Here is a 25,679-nt window from a genome sequence, read left to right as displayed (position 1 = left end):
CCCCCCCTTGCCAGAAAAATCTTTTTCTGACAGTATCCATTTTGTCTAAAGTAGTCATAGGTAGCCAATACATGGACATAGCATAGACTGGGAGATTACTCAGACCGGAGTTAATCAACACCAGCCTACCCCCAAGAGTTAAAGCACTACCTTTCCAACCATCCAATCTTCTAAGGAATTTCTCAGTGATTGGGATCCAGTCAGCCACATGAAGCCTGGAGCCAGCCACAGGGACTCCAAGATATTTGATAGGCCACTTCCCAATAGCGCAGTTAAACATGTTAGAAAATTCAAGGTTTTTAGTATCATCCTGACTTATCATAATCGCTTCACTCTTTGAGAAATTGATTTTTAACCCAGACATGGACTCATATAAGTATAAGAGCAATTTCAAATGAGAAGCCTGCTCCTTGTCGTCCTGGATGCACAGAATTGTGTCATCCGCGTACTGCAAAATAGCAACGCCATTTTCAATATACTCGGGCACAAGGCCTTGAATCAGCTTGTTTCTTTGCGCAAGAGAAATCATTTTAGCAAGGGTATTGGCGGCGATGTTAAAGAGGAAAGGAGACAAAGGATCTCCCTACCTAACACCCCTACCAGATTTAAAGTAACTCCCATTAGTATCATTCACTTTAACACTAACTGTTCCAGAAACCATAACTAGTTTTATCCACTCACACCATTTATCACCATAACCCCTCTGTTTGAGACATTCAAAAAGGAAGTCCCAATTCAACTTATCGTAAGCCTTTTCAAAATCTAGCTTCAGCACCAACCCATCTTTCTTCTTGATTCTAGTATCATGCAGAATTTCGTGCAAAGCCATAATACCATCCATAATATTTCTGTTTTTTAAGAAGCCGGACTAGCATTTATTAATGATTCTTCCCATCACCTTATCAAGCCTAAGCATTAATGCTTTAGTAAAGATTTTATATATAACGTTCAGCAGGCATATAGGCCTATATTGCTTAATATTGTTAGCATCTTTAACTTTGGGCAAAAGTGTAATAGTACCATAATTGAATCTCCCAATATCCAGCTTCAGATTGTAAAAATCCTGAAAGAGAAGTAACAGATCCTCTTTCATGAACTCCCAGCAGTGCTGGTAGAACTCAATTGGTAAATGATCTGGCCCAGGAGCAGTATTTTTTGATACTAATCTGGGGATTTCAGAAGATAATCTCCACAGGTGAAGGAGTCACTATATATAGATAGCCTCATGGCTATATATGGGCATATAGGCCTATTAGATAGGATCTTCACACTTAACACCCCCCTTCAAACTCAAGGTGGAAATGGAGGATCTGAAGCATTGAGTTTGAGCAAATGAAGCCGATGTTGCTCTCTAGTTTGCGCTTTAGTGAAGAAGTCAGCTAATTGCAGCTCGGATGGCACATATTGAAGAGCAATGGTATGCTGATTACAATGAGAGCGAGTGAAGAAAGCATCGACACCAATATGCTTGGTAAGTTCATGCTTCACAGGATCATTGGCAATCTGTATAGCTCCTGTATTATCGCATAGAAGAGGTGTGGCAGCATCACAAGAAATTCCGAAATCAGTCAACAACCATTGAAGCCATACGATTTCTGCAGTAGTGGTGGCAAGTGCTCGAAGTTCTGCCTCTGCACTAGAACGAGATACAGTAGCTTGTTTCTTGGACTTCCATGCAATAGGAGAGGATCCAAGAAGAATATAGTACCCTGTGATAGAGCAACGATCTGTTGGGTCACTCGCCCAAGTGGAGTCCGAGTAAGCATGAAGCTGAAGCGGACTGTCACGGGCATAGAATAAGCTACGAGATGATGTCCCCCTCAAGTACCGCAAGACACGAAGTAAATGGCCAAAATGAACGGTCGTAGGAGCACTCACAAACTGACTCAAAATATGGACGGCATGGGCAATATCAGGTCGAGTAACAGTGAGATAAACAAGGCTGCCCACAATATGCTGATATCGAGATGGATCCTTAAGAGGAGTACCATCAGTGGGACAAAGCTGCAAATGAAGATCCATAGGTGTCGCAGTTGTCCGATGGTCAGTGATGCCTGAACGAGTAATAAGGTCTTATATGTACTTGGACTGAGAAAGATAGCAACCCTTTGCAGACTGTTTGACCTCAATGCCTAGGAAATAACTGAGAGGACCTAAATCCGACATTTGAAATTGTGCACCAAGTTGCTGCTTGACATAAGAAATGTGGTCTGCATCGTCACCCGTAATCAATATATCATCAACATATAAAAGAAGCAAAGTACGTCCACGTGAGGAGAGGTGGATAAATAAGGCAGGGTCATAATCACTAGGTGAAAAACCAGCAGCCCGAATGACAGAGACAAAGCGCTCAAACCAAGCACGAGGAGCCTGTTTAAGACCATATAAAGCGCGACGAAGACGACAAACATAACCTGGAGGGGCACTAACACCTGGAGGTGGTTGCATGTAAACTTCTTCATTTAAATCACCATGAAGAAAGGCATTTTTAACATCCATCTGAGAGATTGTCCAAGAAGAAGCAGCCACTGCAATTAAAGTACGAACAGTAGTCATATGAGCAACATGTGCAAATGTCTCATCATAATCTCGGCCCTGAGTTTGCTGAAAACCTCTAGCAACTAGACGGGCCTTATATCGCTCAATAGAACCATCCAACTTGGTTTTAATCTTGAAGACCCACTTGGATGTAATAGGCACAGCATGCGATGGTAATGGAACAATATCCCAGGTCCCTGTACGATCAAGCGCAGCAAGTTCCTCACACATAGCAAGTTGCCATTCTGGAATGCTAGAGGCCTCTCGATAAGTGGTTGGCTCTTCCACAACAGTAGTGACACGAGGAAAACCATATTTGTCAGGAGGCCCAATAGTAGCATGGTCTCGTAGATTATATCTCAGACCACCCTGTGATTCATCAGAAAAAGCACATGACTCATCAGAATTAACAGAACTATCAACATCGGGAGTAGCAGGACTGGCCGAAGAAGTGGCTGTGGGGATTTGGGGACGACGAGTGTAGTATTTGTGGACAGGTGGTTTGTCAAAGGATGGGAGCTGCTGGACCGGAGGTTGACAAGACAAAGGTTCAGAAAGTGGGGGAGGATCGACATTGGTAAGTGGAGGGTCGACATGAGTAAGTGGAGGAGTTTCAAAAGTGTCAGGAGAAGATACAGAAGTGTTAGGTGGGCTGGAAGACACGGGTTGTGTAGGAGGGTCAACATCACTAAGTATAGGAGGAAGACACAGAAAGGATGTTGACTCTGTACAACTACGGGATGGTTGAGTAGAAGGGTTATAAAAGAAAGGACGATCCTCAACGAAAGTGACATCACGAGATATACGAATGCGGCGAGAGGAGGCGTCATAACAACGATAACCCTTATGCTCAGGACTGTACCCCAGAAAAACACACTCAACTGACTGAGCAGTCAACTTAGTCCGCTCACAAGGTGCAAGTAGGACATAGCAAGTGCAGCCAAAAACCCGAAGGTGGTCATAGTCAGGAGGAGTACCAAAAAGAACCTCACCAGGACACTGACCAGACAATTTTGATGATGGTTGTCTGTTGATGAGATAAATAGAAGTGGACACAGCTTCTCCCCAAAAATGAGAAGGAACAAAAGATGCAATAAGAAGTGTGCGGGCAGTCTCTATGATATGGCGGTGTTTCCGTTCAGCAACCCCATTTTGAGCATGCGCGCCAGGACAAGAAAGCTGAGCAAGAGTGCCTTCAGAGGTCAAAAATTGGTGAAAGGTGTGAGATAAATACTCTCCACCAGAATCTGAACGAAAAACTCGAGTGGGGGTGGAAAATTGTGTGTGCACCATGCGAGCAAAATTTTGATAAGTAGAGCACAACTGAGAGCGATGTTTCATAAAGTAAATCCAAGTATATCGAGAATGATCATCAACAAAAATAACATAGTATTTATGACCACCTTTGGAAGCGAAAGGTGCAGGACCCCATACATCAGAATGAATAATATCAAAAGGTCTAGCTGAATGAGAAGTACTAGTAGAATATGGGAGCTGCAGCTGTTTTCCAAGCTTGCAACCCTTACACTGAAAACTAGACTCAATGGATGTAGGACCTAAACAACCCTTGTTTATTAAGGTGGATAAACGAGACCCGTATAAATGACCAAGGCGATGATGCCACTTGGCGAAAAATGAAGTCGATGGCGATGTACTTGATGAAGATGTAGCAACGGCGGCAGATGACACATGGGCAGTAGAGTGAGGAAGACGTAAAGTGTCGAGAACATAGAGGCTATGAGAACCTCTACGGCGATGGCCAGTCCCAAGTACAGCCCCGGTGCGACGATCCTGAATAAAACAAGATGAGTCATCGAATCCAACAAAACAATTGTGATCCGTTAATTGACCAACTGAAAGAAGATTCATGGACAACTGAGGTACAAACGAGACATTAGGTACAGAAAAATTAGAGGTGCAAAGAGAACCCTGATGAGTAATGTGGTAGGATGTACCGTCTGCTGTCTGAATAGAGGCATCATCTGCAATTGGCTTGCAGGCAACAAGCTGTGACTGATCTGATGACACATGAAAAGAGGCTCCTGAATCAAGCACCCAAGAAGAAGGAGCAGTAACAGGTGATGCAGCAGCGACAGACACAGATCCTGTAGGGGTGGAACCTGCAGGCACAGAGCCTGTAGGGGTGGAACCGATGCCACGACCACTCTGCTTGGGATGGCGTGAGCGATAAGTAGTTAACTTCTCAGGATACCGAACAAAGCAATTTTCGGAACGGTGAGTAGTCTTCTTGCAATGAACACAAGGCGAAAAAGAGTTGCCCTTCACTGTATTGGTCTTGTGAGAGGCTGCCAGAACACTGTGAGGTACTGATACAGGAGACTGAGAATTAAGTCGTGTCTCCTCAGCAATCAAGGCGGACAACACATCAGAAATAGACGGAGTGGTGGAAGCATTTAACAACTGTTTACGACTGGACTCAAAATCAGGCCGCAAACCATGACAAAACTGATATATAAGGAATTTTTCAATGAACTTATTCTTCTTATCACAGCAGCCTGAGCACCCTGCCTCACACTTAGGAACCATGGAAAGGAAAGGTCCCATCAGACGATCAAAAGCAGTATAATACTCCTCGATAGACATCTCATTCTGCTGAAGATCATGAAGTCCTTGCATTAGAGTAAGCAAAAGTGCACCACTGTTCTGAACATATCTCCCCTGCAAGTAGTCCCACATCTCCTTAGCAGATTGATGGTGCTCAAGGCTCATCATTAGTGAGGGTTTCATGCTAGTGACTATGGCACTCATGATTCGGCCATCATCCTTAGTCCAAGTCGTGACGGCAGCAGCACCAGAACCATCCTCCGACTTGTCAGTTGGAGGATCATCTGTCAGATGAGATGCAAGGCTATGTCCATGCAGTACAGTTTTGACAGAGAAAGCCCACTCTCGATAATTAGATGGACCATCAAGTTTCAGAGGAAAAACAATGGCATTTGACAGTAATTGCGACTGCGACATTGTGCAAGATAAGCAGTAGCAGATGACAAGCACCACTGAATAGAAAAACAGAGCAGACCACCGCCAACAGAGCAGACCAGCAACAGCAGCAGCAGAGGAAAAATAGAGCAGAGCAGAGAAACCTCTGATGGACGAGCAGAACCTCTGATGGACGAGCAGGGCACGAAGTCCAGACGGAGCCACTCGTGTGGCACGACAAGGACGGCCTGGCCTCCTCTGCTCGCATGGAAGACGAGCGGACAAGGCACGACGAAGACGATCTGGCGACGAATCACGCGGATCAACGCGCGGAAGACCGACTCGCGCGGATCGACGAGTCGCGTGAATTGACACGCGGAGGAGGACCGCACGGACGGCGCAGAGAATCGGCGACGGACGGGACGACGGGCCGCGCGAACGGCGTGGAGGATCGACGACGGGCCGCGCGAACGCGACAAGGATCCGACGGGCCGCGCGAACGGCGCGGATGTGCGGCGATGAGCCGAACAGACGAGGCGGACGACGCCGCGAAGAGACAGGATGGATCCCAAGGTAAAGAAAAATTGGATCGTGGGTGAATTAGAGTAGCCTAATCCTAACCCTAATCCATGTCTCTGATACCATGATACTAATCTGGGGATTTCAGAAGATAATCTCCACAGGTGAAGGAGTCACTATATATAGATAGCCTCATGGCTATATATGGGCATATAGGCCTATTAGATAGGATCTTCACACTTAACATTTTTCTCCATAGAAAATACAGCCTCCTTAATCTCCACCTCAGTAAAAGGTTTCTCCAACTCAGCATTTTCTTGCTCATCCACCTCCCAACACTCCTGATCCATATGCAAACCAGAAGATGAAGAAGGACCAAAGAGGTCTTTATAGAAGTGAGTGGCATGCTCCACTAGGGCAGCATCACCCTCAATAATTTGCTCATTATGACTTAGAGAGAAGATAGTATTCTTCCTTTTCTTCCCATTAGCCATTCTATGGAAAAAAGCAGTATTATTATCTCCTTTAAGAAGCAACATACTATTAGACCTTTTATGTCAATAACTCTCTTCCTCTGCCAATCTAAGCATTTCAGTTTGAATAAAAGTTTTTCTACTAAGCTTATCAGCAGGCAGACATTCATCCTCTTCCTCTTTTTCCAGGATTTCCAGTTCTTCTCTCAAGATTTGTTTATATTTTCTAGTATGCCCTTTAAGGCTTAGTCCCCAGCCTTTAAGAAACTTTTTAACTCTGTTCATCTTAATGCACCAGGCATCAATGGCTGATTTTGTTATAACTCTTTTGTTCCAGATTTCTTGAATTTTTGGGCAGAAATCAGCATGCAGAAGCCAGGAGTTTTCAAAACAAAAAGGTTTTGCCCCCACTTTCTGCTCTAGATCAGTCCTAACAATCAGAGGATTGTGATCAGACATATATCTAGGGATTTTTCTCAGGTTACAAAGGGGAAATTCCATTTCCCAAGAACTAGACATTAGTACTCTATCCAATTTTTCCAGCGTTGGATTTTTTCTATTATTGCTCCATGTAAATTTTCCCCCAGAAAGGGTGAGCTCTCTAAGCTCATATGAGTAAATGAGAAATTATTCTCACTAAACTTCTTATTTTTCTCAGAGCTAAATCTCATAATATTGAAGTCCCCACCCATAAGAATAGGGTGTTTAGCTTTAAAGCAGAAGTTGGAAAGTTCAGACAGGAAGCTTTCCTTAAACTCATCCTGGGCAGGGCCAAAAACATTCACCAAAGACCAGTATTTCTTAATATTTTTATCAAACACATTAGCAATTATCATAAACTCACCACTATCAAAAGTTTCAACATCAAATCTGTCATTCCTAATTCCACTTAACATACCTCCAGATTTGCCATTTGAGGGAGTCCAATGCCAACTGAATTCCTTGTTATAGTCAAGTTTCCTGAAAAAATTCTCAAGAGTAAGATTTCTTCGTAGTTTCTTGAATACCAACAAAATCAGCTTTATTATCCCAAATCAACTCTCTAATGTAAGAGCTAAGACCCTTCTTAGCCACCCCCCTGCAATTCCATATGATACCTATCATTTTATAATAGTTCTCCTGTCCCTGAGATTGAACCTAGGGCTAGCCATAGATTCAACTCTCTTTTTTTTCACAGAACCATCAAGAGGTTGGTTCTTGCAATTTTTTGCTTTTCTCTTATACTTTTTGGATGATCTGCTTTTTCTTATGCTTGCAGTCAACTTAAGTGGCTCCTCCTCAGATTCATCAGTACCCCACTCAAGAATATTTTGATCCTCCAAAGGAAAAGTTTCCTCTTCCAAATTATTCCCAGAATCATTTATAGCAGCAGAGTGTTCATTAAGTTTCATCCTAGCATTTTCTAGATCCTTAAGCACATCAATTTTGTCAAAAGAGAGAGATTGAGAATTAACCCCCATTTTAGAGGCTAAAGACACAATATGAATGTTAGAGAGAACAGCAAAGGAGTTCTGGTTTTCAGTATCCATACCTTCAGTATCCAAGCCAGTAGACATCTTGTTCATCTTCTGGGTTCCAGCCATCATACTTGCAGTCCCATTATCCCTAAGCCTCTTGCTCTGCCTGACCTCCTTCCAGGCAGGCCAGTCATCATACTTCTCTCCTTGAGTATCTTCATCAGCAGATTGTGAAGCAACAACCTGACGGTCCCAAACAGAAGAGCTTCCCCCAGAGCCACCCACATCATCTGCTACCGTGCCTTCAATTGTTGCAGGATCAGCAGTGTCTTCAACTAACTCCTTTTTCCCATCAGTATCAGCTGTACTGTTACCATTCACCTCTTTATCAGCAGATTTGTTCTCATCCACCTCCATTTTAGTTGTCTCTGAGACATGATCATCTTCTTTTTGTATGAGTTCCCAGTCTATATCCTGACTTTCCTTGATCATGTTTTCTTCTTGGCTAGATAGCTCAATTTCAGGTCCACCTTGACTTCCCTTAACTGGGCTCACAGAGAGAGCAATCTCCTTGTCAAAACTTGCTTTCTTGTCTTCTATGATAGTAGAAAGGCATTTACTGGGTCCAGACTTAATCATGTAGTTATCAAGCTGAAAGATATCATTTCTGTTACTACCATACAGAGCATTTTTAGCCTCAATTGTGGTTAGAGGATCAGACTTGAACTTCTCCATATTGGAACCATATTCATTTATCACTGTCCTTGATGTATCATCAAAGTTGATGGAAGTCAACATCTTAACCTCCATATGGTCAAAGTTTCCAAACCTCAATTGGTCAGATCCAGGTTCAATCAGATCCCCAATCTTGAGCCCTTCATCCTCACTGTCCTCATCATTTCCAGCCATTTGTTTGGTTTCATTCTGATAATAGCCCTCTCCTGAAACCTGCTTCCCTTTACCCACATTGACAGTTTTACTTGTACCAGCTCCAGAGCTTTGACTCACATTCTTGGGGGGATCCATTTTTTGCTTTTTAGGTGATGGAAAATCATCCTTTGGCTTGTCCTTTTCATGTCTAATCCACTTGGTTCCAGAGGAATCAGTATAACCATCTTGATGCACCTCTCTCTGAAAAAAATAGTCATAAAAGTGAAAGTCCAGCAGACCATCCACAGATGCAGGCACCTTAGTAACATCTCTGCAACCAATTTTCACTCTCACATAATCATTCTTGTGAAGATTTTCTTTATCAACTTCCAAGGGTAGGCCCACCTTAGAGGCTACCATGCAGACATTGGAGTATGATCGCTTTTCATATGGAATGTTGGTGATTCTGAACCAAGCTACATCAAGGGCTCCTTTAGAGCCAGTAGAAGGGTTCCACTTTTCTACCTTGACTACCACATTAGGCATAGACCTCATCCTTAGTTCAGTGAATCAATAGTTTGAGCATTGGGAAACCTCATCTGATACTCGCCCTCACTAACCCTCTTAGCAAACCACCTCCAGGTAGAATTAGGCCCAGCCTTCAGCCTAAACTCATTCTCAATGTCTCTAGCAGTTGCTTGGCCAGAAGTGATAGTCACCAGAGCAGTGGTAGACATATCCTTAATGCCCTCCTCTGTCTTAGCACTTTCAATTACATGAAAGCCTTGCCCATAAGCAGATAAACCACAGAACGGAGAGATATACTCCCAAGGCATTTTAGCCATGCACACTCTTGCAACATGCCCTTCTTTGTTACATCTAGAGCAAATGATAGGGTTAGAGCATTCATTAGCGAAGTGCCCAACCTTGACACATCTAGGACAGAATTGCTGCTTCTCTCCCCGCTCTCTAGGAGCATCTTTTGTCTCATTCTCCCCTCCTTGAATAGCCTGATCATCAGTCACAATAATCTCAGTATTGTTGTTCACAGAAGTTTCAACCTCAGCAGATTCATTCTTCTGGCTTGGCTGTGACTCTTCCTTCCGCTCCTCCAGTTTACTCTGATGAGGATCTTGTCGGCCATGATCCCCCTGTTCCCTGTTCCAGTTTCCAAATCTCCCACTAGATTGGAATCTACCACCACCTCTACCTCCTCCATGGGGCACCCAACCCCTACCCCACGGAAACCACCGCAATTGTAGCCCATGTTGAAGCGCCCAGGATAAGGCTGACGCTGATCCATGGTTTTCCAAGGCTGCGGAGGAGCCTGGAGAACCTGTGAGAACGACCTGGTATCACCACCCAAAGTCGACCAGTTAGTACTGTAGAATAATAGAGTTTGGGGGCAATTGGCCACACCTCAATGTGAGGGGGGGGGGGGGCGCCTTCTATTATAGGGCCGGCTGGCCTTGCTTTACAAGGCAGGGGTAATTTCCCTGATTTACATCTGCTAATTATAGCAACTAATCCCTGATTTACATCTGCTAATTGTAGCTATGATATCCACAGATGCCGCAGCATATGGTAAAAGGCTGCGGCATATTCTATTGCCTAACACCCGCCCGCAGTCGCAGCGGGAGGCTCCCGGACGCAAAGACTGGATCTAAAGTCTAGAAACAATGCCGTCGGAAGCCCTTTAGTCATGATGTCGGTGAACTGATGAGAGGAGGGCACATGGAGTACCCAAATCTCACCAAGGGCCACCTTCTCGCGGACGAAGTGGATGTCGATCTCGATGTGCTTCATTCGCTTGTGGTGGATGGGATTGGCCGTCATGTAGATGGCGCTGACGTTGTCACAGAAGACAACGGTGGCAGAGGGTAGCTGTAGGTGGAGTTCCTGGAGTAGCTGTCGGAGCCAACAGCATTCGGCCACCACATGGGCCACAGCACGATACTCCGCCTCGGCGCTGGAACGTGACACCGTGGTCTGGCGTTTGGAGGACCAGGAGGCCAGAGTGTCGCCGAGGTATACACAGTAGCTGGAGGTGGAGCGTCGGGAGTCAGGACAGCCTGCCCAGTCGGCGTCGGAGTAAGCCGTCAGCTTGTCAACAGGCCCGGCGCCGATATGTAGACCCGAGGAGAGGGTGCCCTTCACATAGCGCAGTATGCGTTTGATCAGCGCACGGTGAGGCTCTCGGGGGGCGTGCATGAAGAGACACACCTGCTGGACAACATAAGCCAGCTCAGGACGAGTCAGAGTGTAGTATTGGAGCGCCCCAGCCAGGCTCCTATACTCAGAGGCGTCCTTCTCTGACAGGAGTTCCCCGTTATGTGTGGAGAGCTTGGCGTGAGTGTCAACAGGTGTCGCCGTAGGATGACACTCAGCCATGCCCGCACGCTGGAGGAGATCGACGGCGTACTGGCGCTGAGACAGGAAGAGGCCGTCGGAGGAGCGCGTGACGGTGATGCCGAGGAAGTGATGGAGCTGGCCAAGATCTGTCATGGCGAACTCAGAGCTCAGCTGGGCCATGATGCGCTGAAGGAGAGCTGTGGATGAGGTGGTGAGGACGATGTCGTCAACGTACAGCAGCAGGTAGGCAAGATGCGTCCCCTCTTGTAGAATAAAGAGGGACGTGTCGGAGGCGGAGGCGACGAAGCCAAGCTGTCGGACGAAGGTGGAGAAGCGCTGGTGCCAGGCCTGCGGAGCCTGCTTCAGTCCGTACAAGGACTTCTGCAGGAGGCAGACGCTGTCGGGGGCGCCAGGGTCGACGAAGCCTGGTGGCTGCTGGCAGTAGACAGTCTCCTCGAGATGGCCGTGGAGGAAAGCATTCTTCACGTCCAACTGGTGGATCGGCCAGGCGCGAGATGCGGCGATGCTGAGGACGGTCCGGATGGTGGCCGGTTTGACCACCGGGCTGAAGGTCTCGTCATAGTCGATGCCCTCGCGCTAAGAGAAGCCGCGGACCACCCAGCGAGCCTTGTGGCGGGCAAGAGATCCATCGGCATGGAACTTGTGTCGGAAGAGCCATTTCCCCATCACGATGTTGGCGCCAGGGGGACGCGGGACGAGCCGCCAGGTTTTGTTGTCGACAAGAGCCTAGTACTCATCCGTCATCGCTGCGCGCCAGTTGGCATCGGCCAATGCGCTGCGATAGTTCGTCGGGAGAGGCGAGGTCGAGGATGATGTGGCCGTCAGCCCTTCATAGCTGACGCGAGGGATGACACCAGTCATGGTGCAAGTGACCCACGGCGGAGGTGGCGGTGGTGGTGCAGGAGGCGCTGTTGGGGGTGTAGCCGTTGGCGCCGGTGCACCTAGAGGCGCCGGGGCAGCCGATGACAAGGCAGGGGCGGACGCCGTGCGAGGGCGTCGGACGTAGACCCGTGGAAAGGGAACCACAGGAGGGTGCCCGCCCAGTGCCGGAGAAGCTGATCCGGTTGCTGGTGGTGTGGGCGCATCGTCGGTGTGCGGCTGCTCGTCATCCGAGAAGGATGGAGCGACCACATGCGTCGAGGGAGGAGTTCCACCTGCAATAACAGTAGGACAAGGCACCGAAACCATATCGTCGTCTAAGAGGAAATCGAGGGAGGTGGGGGATGGGGCGTCTGGAGTGGCTGTAAAGGGAAATGTGGACTCGTCGAAGATGACATGACGGGAGATGATTATGCGACGGGTCGATAGGTCAAGACAGCGGTGCCCTTTGTGAGAAGGTGGATATCCAAGAAAGACGCATGCCGCGGAGCGAGGTGCGAGCTTGTGTTTGGAGGTGGCCTACAAATTTGGGTAACAGAGGCACCCAAAGACACGTAGATGGTTGTAGGTGGGTGGCTGTTTATGCAGGCGAGTGAAGGGAACTTCATGCTAGATGGAGGATGGACGTCGGTTAAGCAGGTAGCAGGCTGTCAGGAGGGCCTCAGCCCAGTATGTGGGTGGCAGGGAGGCATGGAGGAGCATGGTGCGAACGGAATTATTAAGGGTGTGGATTATTCATTCGGCCTTGCCGTTTTGGGGGGATGTGTAGGGACAGGAGAGGCGGAGGTGGGTGCCACGAGCAGCAAAGAAGTGGGTGGTGGTGGTGTTAAGGAATTCAGTGCCATTATCAGCCTGAACACATTTGATGCGTAGGCTGAACTGAGTTTGGGCGAGGGCAGCGAGCTGAACTACATGTTGGTGAACATCGGACTTTTTGCGGAGAGGAAAACCCCAACAAAAATGACTATAATCATCCAGACACACCAAATAGTAGGAAAAACCGGACAGACTGTTGATAGGTGACGTCCATACATCACAGTGGACAAGTTCAAAGGGCGCATGAGTTGTAGAATGCGACGAACTGAAAGGTAGACGTGTGTGCTTGCCTAACTGACATGAATGGCAGAGGGAGCGATCTACTGTATTACAAGCAACAGCATGAATTTTATTAAGATGCGCTAAAGCAGCAGGGGCTGGATGGCCGAGACGTTGATGCCATAGGGTTGACGGAGCAGCCAAGAGGGCGACAGGCGTGGATGCGGGCATGGTGTAAAGGTCCCCGTTGCTGTTACAGCGGATAGTCACGCGTCCCGTTCGGAGATCCTTGATAGAAAAACCATGAGCGTCAAATTCAAAGGAACAACTATTGTCGCGAGTGAATTGATGAACAGAGAGCAGGTTACGAACTATAGAAGGTGCGACAAGGATATTATTAAGATGAAAATTAGACGCGGGAGTGGATAGGACGGAGTGACCTCTAGACGTGACTGGAATGGTAGTGCCATTACCTACTGTTATTGAGGAGATGGAAGGGGGTAGGCGGTGGGTAAGCATACCATCCGAGGACGTCATATGGATTGAGGCGCCGGAGTCGACGACCTAGGGAGAGTTGCCTTGCATGGTCATGGTCTGTAGGGCGGCGATGAGACCGGCTGCATCCCAGGTGGAGCTGCTAGAGCTGTCGAAGGAGGCCGCAGGAGCGAAGGCTATGTGTGCCTGGGGAGCAGGCCCGAGGAGGCCCTGCTGGCGCCCAGACTGGGCGTTGTGGCCACCAGACCCGCCGAAGTGGCGGCGTTGTCTAGGAGGGGTGACCCGCTCACCAAGAGCCACGCGTTCACCGGTCCAGGGGTTGAAACCCCAGGGTGGGCGCCTGTTGGAGTTGTGGCCGCCAGAGTTGGAGGGTTGCGGGCCACCCTTCTTATTGTTGGGGCGCCGGTTGTCCTGCTGCTGCTGCTGGCCACCAGCAGGGAAGGAGGCAGCAGTGAAGAGCGCCGAGGCAGCACGGACCTTCTCGTCATTCTGCAGCCATAGTTCCTTGAGGAGAAGCTGATGGCGAGCAGAGGAGAAGGTGAGGGACTGTTGCCCGGCGATGTTGTTGGCGACCGTAGAGTAGACCTCGTTGACGCCGCGCAGAAGGTTGAGGACGAGGTTGCCCTCGAGGACGGCCTGGCCAACGTCGCGCAGTTCGTCGGCCTTCGCCTTCATGCGGACGCAGTAGTCGTCGATGGAGGAATCCCCTTGAATCATTGAGTGGAACTCGTGATTGAGGAAGATGGCACGAGGCGCTTTGTTCGCCTGGAACACGTCGTCGAGGGCCTTCCACAGCGCGCATGCCGTCTGCTGATCATCGGTCATGGCGAGGTTGAGGACGGAATCGGAGGCGGTGCTGTACATCCATCCGCGGACGCAGAAGTTAGCCTGCTGCCAGGCTTCGTCGGTGGGGCGCGCGGGGGAGGCGGTGTCGAGGTGGCTCAGCAGGCCAAACTTCCCGCACATGGCGTGGAAAGCCGTCGACCACTTGGTGAAGTTGGAGGGCTTCAACTCGAGGACCATGGGGACGTGCAGCTTGACATTGGTAGTGGCGAAGGGGCATATGATCGGGGCAGAAGCAGCCCCTGGGGCGCCGCTGGAGGCAGAGGTGAGGTCTGAGGCAGTTCCCATGGGAAGAGGAGGAGGGGAGGCGGCGCAGGAGGGAGGGGCGGAAGGTGGAGAGAGGCCGGGGAATCAGATCAGGACCCGGTTCTCTGATACCATGTAGAATAATAGAGTTTGGGGGCAATTGGCCACACCTCAATGTGAGGGGGGGCGCCTTCTATTATAGGGCCGGCTGGCCTTGCTTTACAAGGCGGGGGTAATTTCCCTGATTTACATCTGCTAATTATAGCAACTAATCCCTGATTTACATCTGCTAATTGTAGCTATGATATCCACAGATGCCGCAGCATATGGTAAAAGGCTGCGGCATATTCTATTGCCTAACAAGTACCAACACGAGTAGCTCCACACAGGGGAGACGGATTTGGGTTCTCAATCGACAACAAATTCTTCACCGAAATCACCCCACAAACCCCAATCTCACTACTATGACTCCAAATATGAGCAAGCCTAGAGCTTAGATCAGCATCCAGATGGTCGCGTACTTCGTGAGGAAGACGAATCCTCACCCCAGCCTGCTCACCCGCCGTGGTTCTACAGGAACCGCTAGGGTTTCCGCCTCCCTACAAGGAAGAGGAAGGGGAATGGACTGGGGAAGAACCAGGGAGAACAGAGGCTCCCACACACTGCGGATTCGCGTCAATATAAGGGTGCCGCCATGGCCCAGAGCTCAGCGACTGCGAAGGAGTCGCGCTGTGAACCGTGTCCACAGGCCGTGGAGCACCAAGCAGCGTGCCTGCGCCCGCCACTGTAGCTCCGACTCGCTCACCTACTCCGCCTCGCGCCCCTGGTGCACTCGTGCTTGCTCCCGAGCCGCTCTCCCCTTCGCCCGCCGCGTCGCCCGGGTCGCCCGTGTCGGGAGGAGAGAGACGACTCATCCTCGGATATTGCGCTCATGGTTCTGAAAACCTAAACTTGACGCCATGATTGCTGCAAAAGATCTAATGCAGGCAAAGACTAATGCAAGCAACCAATCAGATCCTAGTAATCTAATCTAGAGGATAAGCATGCATGCCGTCTAACTAACCCTTGGGATATCAAATGCTGCCTCTTGCCATACACCCATAACACACCCACTGCACCATATGAAGGAAATACTTACAAACAAACTGTATGATTTGGCCATCCAACTTGTATTGTCCTGGATTTTCTCAAACCGGCCCATGTAAGTGGATATCACTTTGTTTGAAAGGTTCCGGATGTTAAAAAGCTATAGGCAATACAAGATACGTTAACATTGCTTTCTCAGGTCAAGGAACAAAAGAAATAAACACTAGTACACTACACTGTGTTCTTGAATTAACCATGTTGAGCCTTTTTTATCATCTAAAACACACTTATACTGAAAATACCTTGGGCTACAAAAAAAGGAAGCGGTTCTGTGAGTCAAGAAATTAGCTCATTTGCCCACAGTAAGACAATGCAGACGGCTTTACATAGTTTAAACTTTTATACAAGTTGGCTTCATTGAATTAGAACCAAGGGAAGTAGACTGAAGAAATTTGATAACACAACTAAACCACGTAAGAACATTTGCCCTCCCAGTTTCTTGGCTTCAGAATCCCTGTCAGGACTTCTAAATCAATTAGCTAAGCTCAGACATAAGCCAGGAATTTATCCCACATGCTGAGTTCAATATATATGACAAAGAGCTCATGACAACCTAAACATGGTACCAAAGAAAATGTAATTTCTATTATACAGATAATAGGAAAGGCAGTAAAAATGTGAACAGCTTATTGTTGGCCCATATTGAAAGACAGAAGGTAATACTTGGAAATGGAATTTAGTAGACACACGTAAACCTGACTTGTTAATATTATAGACAGCATGTTCAGATACCTTGTAAAAAAAAGATTCAAGGACGGTGAAAGAGAGCTCTGATTTCTGTGCCTCGCATTCTGGCGCGGAAACCTTTCTATATTTGCAATGGAAACGTGTAACACCCTAAAATTTTGTACTTTTGAAAATAGAGTTAAAATAATGGTTATCGATTTTTGTGCTCATGAAATATAGGAAAAGTAATATTTTTTTTAAATTAAAATTCATCATAGGAGTAGCAACATGCGGGATTGTGCATTCATGCTGGTTGCATTTGGTGCTTATGAGTGCAAATGGTTTTGAAATATGATAGAGCGATGTTTCTTTCTCTCCGGAAAATTTTCCGACCTTTTCCGGAATTAAATTCCTTTTTCCTTGGGCTTAATATTTTTCCTTGATCTTTGCAACAATAATTTCGTGAGCTCTAAAAACTTTATTTGGGTTCATTATGTTCAAAAGTGTCTTCGAGAATTTTCCTAGAATTTTTGGAGCCATCGGAGTATTTTTCGTGGGCTAAAAATCAATTCTGGACTTTTCTGAAATTATCTTAATCCCAGAATTAATTAAATCCAAAAATAATAAAATATCTTGTTTTTCCACCGACCTCCAAACTCTACACTATATATATGCCGGTGTACCTCTCGATGCGAGCTTTCCAGAAGTACAGCCCGTTTTTCGAGCCGCCACTCGTAGCCCCGCAGATCGGACGCCGAAGTTCTCCACAGCTAGGTTTCCGGCGAACCTTCGGCAAGCTTTTCCGGCCACCTCGGACGTCTCCGGCGAAAACCGTCACCACCACAAGGTAGATCTCGTCGTTCTCTACACCGTAGTGTCCTTCTTTTCTTGAATCCATCACCGTTTGACTATTTCCCCTTCGTTTTCCTTTTTCTGGTCGTTTTCCGGCGAGTTCATCCATGGCCGGCACCTTTTTCCTCTCTCTCCGGCCGAGGAAGCTTCCCCTGCGGTTGGCCGTCCACCACCGCAGTCTGGAACCCAGCGCCGACCCCGCTGCCGCCTTGGAGCCGTGCCCTGCCCTTCGCGCGTCCCACGCGGGTGGAGCAGCGCCGCCGCTGCCTGTACAGCTGCTCCGCCGCCGGCCTTCGGGCCCTGTGCTGACCGCCGTGAGGGCATGGCTGACGCGCCACCGCCGTGTGCGCCCTGCGCCGCTGCTGCGCCGTCGGCTGGCCGGCAGGCCGAGGCCGAGGCCCCTCTCTCCCCTCCGTGAGCAGTAGCATCAAATTTCCATGGCTGCCATGCCACGTCCGTGAGCAAGAAGAAGGCAAGGAAGAAGATGATGCAAATTACAGAATTACCACTGGTTCGTTTAATCTCCGTCGTTTCTTCGTTTTAAATCCATTTCAGTTCGTTCCAGTTGCGTTAGTTTCGTGTCGTCGAGATCTACGCAGTAGAGTTATTAGTTTTTATATCACATGTTTATGAATTTATTTTATTAAAATATTAATTGTGTCTATAATTAATTAATCGCTGATTAATTAAAGTCGATTTAGGTTTTTGATGTCGATTCGATTGCACGAGTTTCATCGCAGTGTGTGATACGTGTTTGCAGCGATGATTAACATATCTCACATCTTGGAAATTTATAAGTTGAATATTAATTTGATTAAGGATTATTCAATAACTTGTTAATTAAGAGCGATTTAAGTTCTAATTTCGTTTTGCACCGTTTAAGTTGCGTTTGGTACGTGCTGACGTGAATGATATGTTAGGGGCAATGTTTTTCATGTCACATGATTTTTCATATATAGCTAAATATTAAATTGGTTAACATGCTTATAATTAGTTTTATAACTAGAAACAATATAGGTTTTGTATTCCGGTGATTATACATAACCTGTTAATCTGATTAATCAGTAACTTCAGTATAGTCCTAGATTATAATTAGTTGAATGTTGCATATGTGTTAAGTATGAATAGATACCCTCACAAGATTTATGTTTTTAATTTATAGATGTTTAAATGACTAAAAGTATATATATAATCTTTTATAATTATAAAATATGACGTATGCCAACATTAATGCCTTTTTAATTATGACTTGCTTAGATCAATTATGAGACATAATATAATTGTTCTATTAGTTGCTCTCACATGTTCTATATTTCTAAAGTAAAGTTTAAATACTTTATATAATATGAGATATGTTGATTAATAAAATATGATTAATTAGTGACATAAACATGTATGTCTTTAAATTGTAATTTGCCAAGTTTAAATGTGACATATATACTTTGAATATATATACTCTCATTTGTTATTATATTTCAATTTAATTTGCATAAATGATATCAAGATATTTATAATTAAGATATGATTAATTTATCTTAGTTTTCTAAATCTAATAACTCAAGTATAAAATGACTTAACTCAATTTTAGATATTCCCCTGAGATATCTTATACATGTTTTATGATCATTAAAATAGATAAAGCATATAGTTTTCTTTCCAACGTAAATCCTTCGATAGATGTTTCTGTTTTACCGTAGCTCCGATTAGTGTGCCTTTCGCGTGTGTGTGATCGTAGCAATGCGTAGATTAGATTTCGAATCTTTTCATTGATTGGTGTATTGTTCTAATCTAGTATGTTTGCTATGCATGCTTGTTCGGATGCTTGTGTGGTGCTTTTCGGTCTTGTCCAGTCGGTGAGTTTTGCGTTCGTGATCTATAAGAAGTTGGAGAAGAAGAAGAAGAAGAAGAAAACGTTGAAGATTAAAGCTTACCGAATGATCGGTGTTTAAGGCAAGTATAGTTTGGGTTTTCTTTCTGTGACCATGATCTTGAAGCTTGATTAATGAATATGCTATAAACACAAGAGATGACTTGTTAGCAACAACAGGAGAGTTAAATTCCCTCTCCACAAGGTCTCATTTGTAAGTGATCATCCGGTACTTACAGTACAGCTGTGAGGGCTATATGGCTCTGGCTCTAGTTGCTTGGGAGACCTTTTCTAGCAGGCTTAGAGGATACTGCGAGTTGGGTATAGGACAGCCTCTGTCCTGTTGTGCCTTGCTATGGAAGCGGCCTTTTAATGGAAGGGGGGTTCTTATATCCGATGACCCTACGGCCCTTCCCGGTTAGACGAACTTCTGAGCAGCTTTATATGATTTCCGGTGTTTGGACCTTGCAAACCCGTACATTTGGAAATCATGACTCACAGTGAAAGTGTACACCTCTGCGCAGAGTTTAATAAACTGATATATCAGCCGTGCTCACGGTCACGAGCGGCCAAGGGATTCTTACGCCAAAGATGAGCACTTGTTTAATTATGCTTAACTGAGTTGTTTTGAGCTATTTATTATTCAATTACACTTGATCATGTGGTTATGGATTACACTACCTTGTTGCTATATTTACGGAGTTCGACATGGACTCACTCTTGCTATTCCCCCCACACCTCAGGAGAAGTTTTAGGCTTGTGATCAACCAGTCAGTTTGGATCCAGTGGAGTGAAGTCTGCACCCGGAGATCAGAGTTGTCTGTCCGCTGATTGCTTTCTAAGGTTATCTCTTTTGCGAAGTTTGCTATATATTAAGCATTGTGAATTGATACTGCCCCTTCATTTGTAGCTATATGTGAGGTTTAATTACCAGGACTCACATATGGTGTGCATTCGGCTTTGTCCTTGAAACCGGGTGTTACAAAACGGCATCAACACGGTTCTCATCATAAAGCACCAATTCTGCATGTGAATGATATGGGTAAATCACCAGGCACAGATATGCCACAACCATCAGAACTAGTCAGTCTTACCTTCTGCAGCTTTCCCATCAAAAATCTCCTTCAGAGGTGGTAAAATTGCAGGCTCACATGTCTGGTAGATGTAATGTAAAGAGGATAAGAGGTAGGTTATAACCTATAGATTTGATGGAACTATATATAAATAAAAGCTAGAGATAACATCTTAAGTAAGAAATAAGACCTGAAAATGAAAGATGACAAGCAAGCACAGAGTAGTTCAGGGTTCCATTTTTTGGGTCGTTAATATTTTGAGTTTTTGCCCATTCCTTGACCTGCAAGGAATAATACAGAGCCATCAGCCTTGGGCTTGCCAAAGTTTAGTGGCAGCAAAATGAAAGAAAAAAAAAACATCACTTGGATACATAGAGCTCACCAATAAAACCATATCACCAAGCGCTCATCCATAGTACCATCCAGTACAAGATTCTCGTTTTGATTTGACCAGGGTAGTTGTTACTTGATAAATCACAGGAAATACCAAAGTGGTTGCTCATGTACTTAAGAATTGGAACTCTTGCAGTAGGAATGAACTCCATACATCTAGCAACACCTGAATAAGCAATGAGAATCATGTTTAAAGAAGAGCGTCCATAAAAATCAAGGCTTCAGACAACAAAAAGGGCCATACTAATCCTATGTTTACTATAAACAGTCGCTTGAAAGAACTTGTTTTTATTAGTTTTGGATGTGAGAATTAAGTCAAAGCCATAACAGCAAGACCTATAGGAACATGTAAAGGATCCCCATAACTAACTAAATTTCACAGGGCAATCCAAGAGAACACAGCAACTAACCATGAACTAAGTAACCACAAAATAAGAATAAGTTATTGAATAGCTCAGTCAGAACATATTAGTGCATAATATTTTTTTTTTACTAAACGTAGGTCCAACAAATGCAAGATGTCCTTGTCAATAAAAACAGTATATTTTCATAGCATGCAGGAATAGCACAGGAAACCATTCACAACCATCCTGCAAGCAAAAAATTGATAATCTGGACTTTTTTAAGGTTATAAGCATTTGCAGCAATGACTTCTTTCAAATATACCAATCTATTAATCATGATAGACTGCAAGATAAGTTATTAGGAGATATGATAGACTGAAAGATAAGTTATTAGGAGATAAGAAAGCTGAGAGCAGATAGCTTGCTAAAACTAAACATCATACATCTGCATGAGGCTTCTTCACTGACCAAAAAACTGCCTGATCATATAATTCTTGGGCTTCAACAAAAACCTACATCCGGTTCAATTGTACCGTAGCGATGCGGATGAAGGTCCCTTTTCCGTTCCATGGCTTTTTGGGCCTTGTAAAGCCTGGAACGCGCGAGTTCGCTCAGTGGCCCAGTTTCACACGCGTGGAAACCATAATGGCCCATATGTCAACGCAAAAGCTAATGCGCTGTCGGTCGCGCTATGCGACTAGCACCAGCGCGCGAGTGGCCCGGTGGCCTGGCCTGGTGGCCTGGCCTGCCATACGTGCGTCAGCCCACATGTTTCTTTTTTTACATTATTACAAAACAAATTACTCTCCAGTTTAGACTTTAGGTAACGACTTAGGGCGTGTATGTTTCTACGTTCTGCGAAAAAAAGAAAAGAGATGTATTTAGTACACCCACAGTACGTGTTTTTTTTAGACAACAAACGCATTTTTTATTTGTCAATTTCAATTTTATTTTCCGGTTGTCAATTTCAGTTTCAGTTTTATGTTTCATTATTTTGTTTTTTATTAAGTCTTACTTTTCATCTTCTATTTGTTATTTTTAGTTCTATTTTGTGGTTGTTAATTTAAATTTCAATTTTTGCTAATTACAATATTATGTTTTTTGTTTTTCATTGTGTCTACTTTAGTTTTTAGTTTTTGTTTGTCAATTTCAATTCAATTTTCTGGTTGTCAATTTCAGTTTCAGTTTCTGGTAGCTATTTCAGTTTTAGTTTTATTTTGGAGTATTTTTTTCATTGGTCTACTTTAGTTTTTATTTTCTATTTGTCAATTTCAGTTTTATTTTTTAATTCTCTATGCTTGTCTCCTGATCATAGTTATGTGGGGTCATTCATTTTTTTTCATTGTTTCTTTTATATTTAGATAAATGATTTTTCAATGTTTTTTATTTTCAGTCAGTCAAGTATTTTTTATTTTTTTAGTTTCAGTTTTCAGTCAAGTTTTTCTTTAAAGTTTTAAGTTTCGGTTTTCATTATCTTTTTAGGTTTGAATGCATTCCTAAATCCTACATATTAGTTATATAATAACTTACACTCTGAGTTGGCACCTTATACAGCTTGTCTTATTTTGGGTCGCTACTCTTATCTTTTTAATAAATGCCCCTCCAATTGTTAGCTAGTTATGTTTGCCAGCTTATATAATGGGTTTTATAATAACTTGGCTCTCTAGCTGGCAGCTTATGCAAGGCTTATTCTAATAATTTGCCCCTAGGTTGCAGTTTGTCTTGTTTTGTATCGCTACCCTCATTTGTTTAATAAGTGCTTTCGGTTGGCGGCAAGTCATATTTTCTGATTTTTTGTAATGTGTTGTTGTCGATGTTTTACCATTGATAGCCTGCCACGGGGGTACCTGTGGCAGTTGTTCGGGCTTCGGTGTATGCAGAACTCGACGGTTAACGCAAGAGACAGTCGATTTATACTGGTTCGGACCCTCGACCGTGATTGAGTAATAGCCCTACGTCCAGTCGACGTTACCCTTTGCGTTGGATTGATCGTACAGTTATTTGTACAATTATCCTTCTTCCTTTGGGGTGCCCACGGCCTCCCTTTATATAGACAGGAAAGGCCGTGGAGCGATTACAATCCTAGTCGGATCCAAAGAAGGTGTCCTGAACTAAATACAGAAGCTACTTTCCATAGGAATCCGGCTAGTCTGACCTATTCTACTCGGATTCGGTGTAGCAGATGCCGCACCTCTTCTCGCTTCTACCCGTGGGTCAGGCCAGGGCCCACGGTCTGTAATTACTTCGCTGGGGAACCCTATGGGTCCCGCATCGACAAGCCCTTGAGCATTTCATGGTTGAACTCGAAAGCCTCCCTGTCTCTCCGGCTTTGTCTGGTGAATCAGCTCGGTCCGGTTCTTCGTCGTGAAACCTTGAAGTGGTCCTGTCTTGAAGAAGTCTTCTGAGTGACGTGCGCTTTTTCAGAAAAAGTGCACTCACTGAGTATAGCTCCCGAGTCTCTTGCTATTTGGAATAAAAAGTTGGAAGGTCTTGAATCTTTATCGTTGGAAAAACTGAAAATCTCTGCTGAGGATATGTACCCTGCAGCCCCCGAGCATATATCTGGGTTCTTTTTGTTCAAAAAGAACTCGGATAGAGGGTCTTTTATCATATTCTCAGGTAGCCTACTTTTTGTCAGAGGTAGGTGGAAGGTAGTGGTTGAGTGTAAATGCTGCTCATTCACGAGTTATACAGTGTTAGTGTATTCTTTCGAATATGCTTGTTCTTGAGTACTGTCCTTCACGCGTGTGTCCTCTTTTATTGCTTCTGTCTTTTCTAAGTCCTTTGTCAGGTTGTCCTGTTGGTGCTTCCAGTCTATGTGCACCATTCCTTGGCCTATAATACCCTCTTGGTGTGCCGCTTTGATTCATCAGGTGTCTTGTTGTATGGTCTGAAGCTTTTTAGTCATGATAGTTTGTGAAGTAGAGCAGCCCGGGGTGTATTTTGTAGTTCTTATATATCTTGTAGTAGATGGAAGAAGTCTTGTGATCGAGATTAGTGGTAGACTAATCTCACAACGGTTTTTCACTGGATAGTTCATACTGGCAGATGGGACAAGTCTTGTGATGTGGAATATGTTCCATCATCCAGCAATTTCAGGTTGATCCTTCCAGCCTGCCTTGCGACTGTCCGATGCCGATCAGCACCTGATCCAGCATCACATCGGACTTGGGTAGACTGATGCCTAGAAGCCTCATCTAGGCCGCGTTCTTTTGTTGTGCCATTGACACTAATCTTAGATGCACTGCGGCCGTCCTTTGAAGAAAATAGTGTAGCCGAGTGGGGTGTGTTCTGCCGAGTAGTTACTAGGAGCACGTAGTCGTTTCCAGAGCCGAGTTCTGTCTGAGTTCCTTGTTGCTACCTTGCTCGTCGTAGTACTGAGTTTGTTGGGTCTTTGTAAGATGTGTAATCTTGTATCTTTCGAAGTCATGTGTAATGGAAAGAATCTTGTCTTTCGAGTTATTATTCTTCTTCCTGCTGTGTTGCCGTAGTTGTTTCTGAGGCTCCTGAGTTCTTTCAGCGAAAGCTGGGTTCTTTATCTTCCTTATATGGTAACCCTTCTTTAGTTCATGGTTGATGAGTTCTTTTTTGGAGTAATATAGCAACTCTGTCATAGTACTGGATGGATAAGTCTGAGATCCGTCCGTTGAACTATACCGTTGTGCAAAGGTGCGCTATCCGTCATTTTAGTCATGTCAGTGAGAAATAGACTGTCGCGTAGTTAATCGGTAGAAGCTAGAGCGCCATATTGGTTTTGGTGAAGAAATTAACTCCGTACTTAACTTTGAGGAGAGAAATTAACTCCGCCCCTATCTTGAGGAGGCTGTTGGACTGCTCAGGGAGACAACTTGGTCCTATTTAACCGGCCCCTTTGCAATTGTTTCATCATTCTCATCTTTTTGACATAGCTAAAATGACAAAGAAGAATTTTATCCAAAGGCGGTGCGTCCGTAAGGTGCCGTGTTCGTCGTTTGTTTGCTCTCCAAAGGCGGCGGTTGTGGAGGTGTTGTCGAGCAAAAGGTCTTCATCGTCGTCTTCACTGCCGGCCTCTCCGGCGGTGGAGAAGGCTCCGTCTATCGGGACATCAACACCGGTTGTTCCTTTGCCGAAGAAGGAAGATCAAGCGGCTGCTCCTGTGGTTAATCTTGTCCCCATTTCTCTTATTGATGCCAGATTTGATTGTCCTCAGTAGCGATAGTGAAGATGAAGTCGATTGGGAGGCGCTTGCCGCCGAAGATGAAGTTGATTGGGAAGCCCTTTAAGCCAAAGAAGATGATGATGTTGAGTCTATGGGTAATGGATCCCTGGCGAGGAACTGATGATGACTTGTGTTGTCATTAGCCCTTGCTTTGATGTTGGGTACTGGCAATGGCTTAGATGCGTCGTCATTAGCCTCGCTTTGATGTTGGTATGAAGGAGATCGAAGGGCGGACTGCCCGGTTGTAGATCCACTTGTTAGTTTGTCAATGTATCTAGTAGTTTGTATGTCGTGTTTGTCTAAACCTCTGTGATCATCTCAAATTTTGTTTATTCTTTAGTTCTTTAATCCAGTAGTTTCTCGTTATTGGGAGTAGACTTAGTGGGCTCAGGTTTCTTTCGCCCAACTTGGATGCTGTTGGAGCCTGAGGTCGATGATCTAGCCGGGAGGATTGCTGATTGATCTTAGTATA

The 25,679-nt window shown here is 45.3% G+C and overlaps 2 protein-coding genes and 1 long non-coding RNA gene across 3 annotated transcripts in view; 1 reads left to right on the top strand and 2 right to left on the bottom strand.

Annotated features, from left to right (window-relative positions):
• The window catches only part of LOC136461155 (LRR receptor-like serine/threonine-protein kinase RGI3), a gene marked incomplete at its 5' end in the record, with an annotated part of 143,524 nt that overhangs the window by 92,474 nt on the left and 25,371 nt on the right, over positions 1–25,679 (bottom strand). The window lies entirely within an intron of this gene.
• On the bottom strand, positions 13,649–14,710 carry LOC136456821 (uncharacterized). Its single transcript, XM_066456802.1, has one exon. It carries the CDS (start codon positions 14,708–14,710, stop codon positions 13,649–13,651), a length of 1,062 nt encoding a protein of 353 aa, XP_066312899.1.
• LOC136456825 (uncharacterized) lies at positions 17,189–20,085 on the top strand. The gene is made up of 3 exons (XR_010759536.1): positions 17,189–17,843; positions 19,183–19,282; positions 19,943–20,085. It is a non-coding gene; the product is annotated as an uncharacterized lncRNA (long non-coding RNA).

Source organism: Miscanthus floridulus, chromosome 6 (genome assembly GCF_019320115.1).
Source record: "Miscanthus floridulus cultivar M001 chromosome 6, ASM1932011v1, whole genome shotgun sequence".
Taxonomy (NCBI): Eukaryota; Viridiplantae; Streptophyta; class Magnoliopsida; order Poales; family Poaceae; genus Miscanthus; species Miscanthus floridulus.
This window is presented reverse-complemented; position numbering and strand designations above follow the sequence as displayed.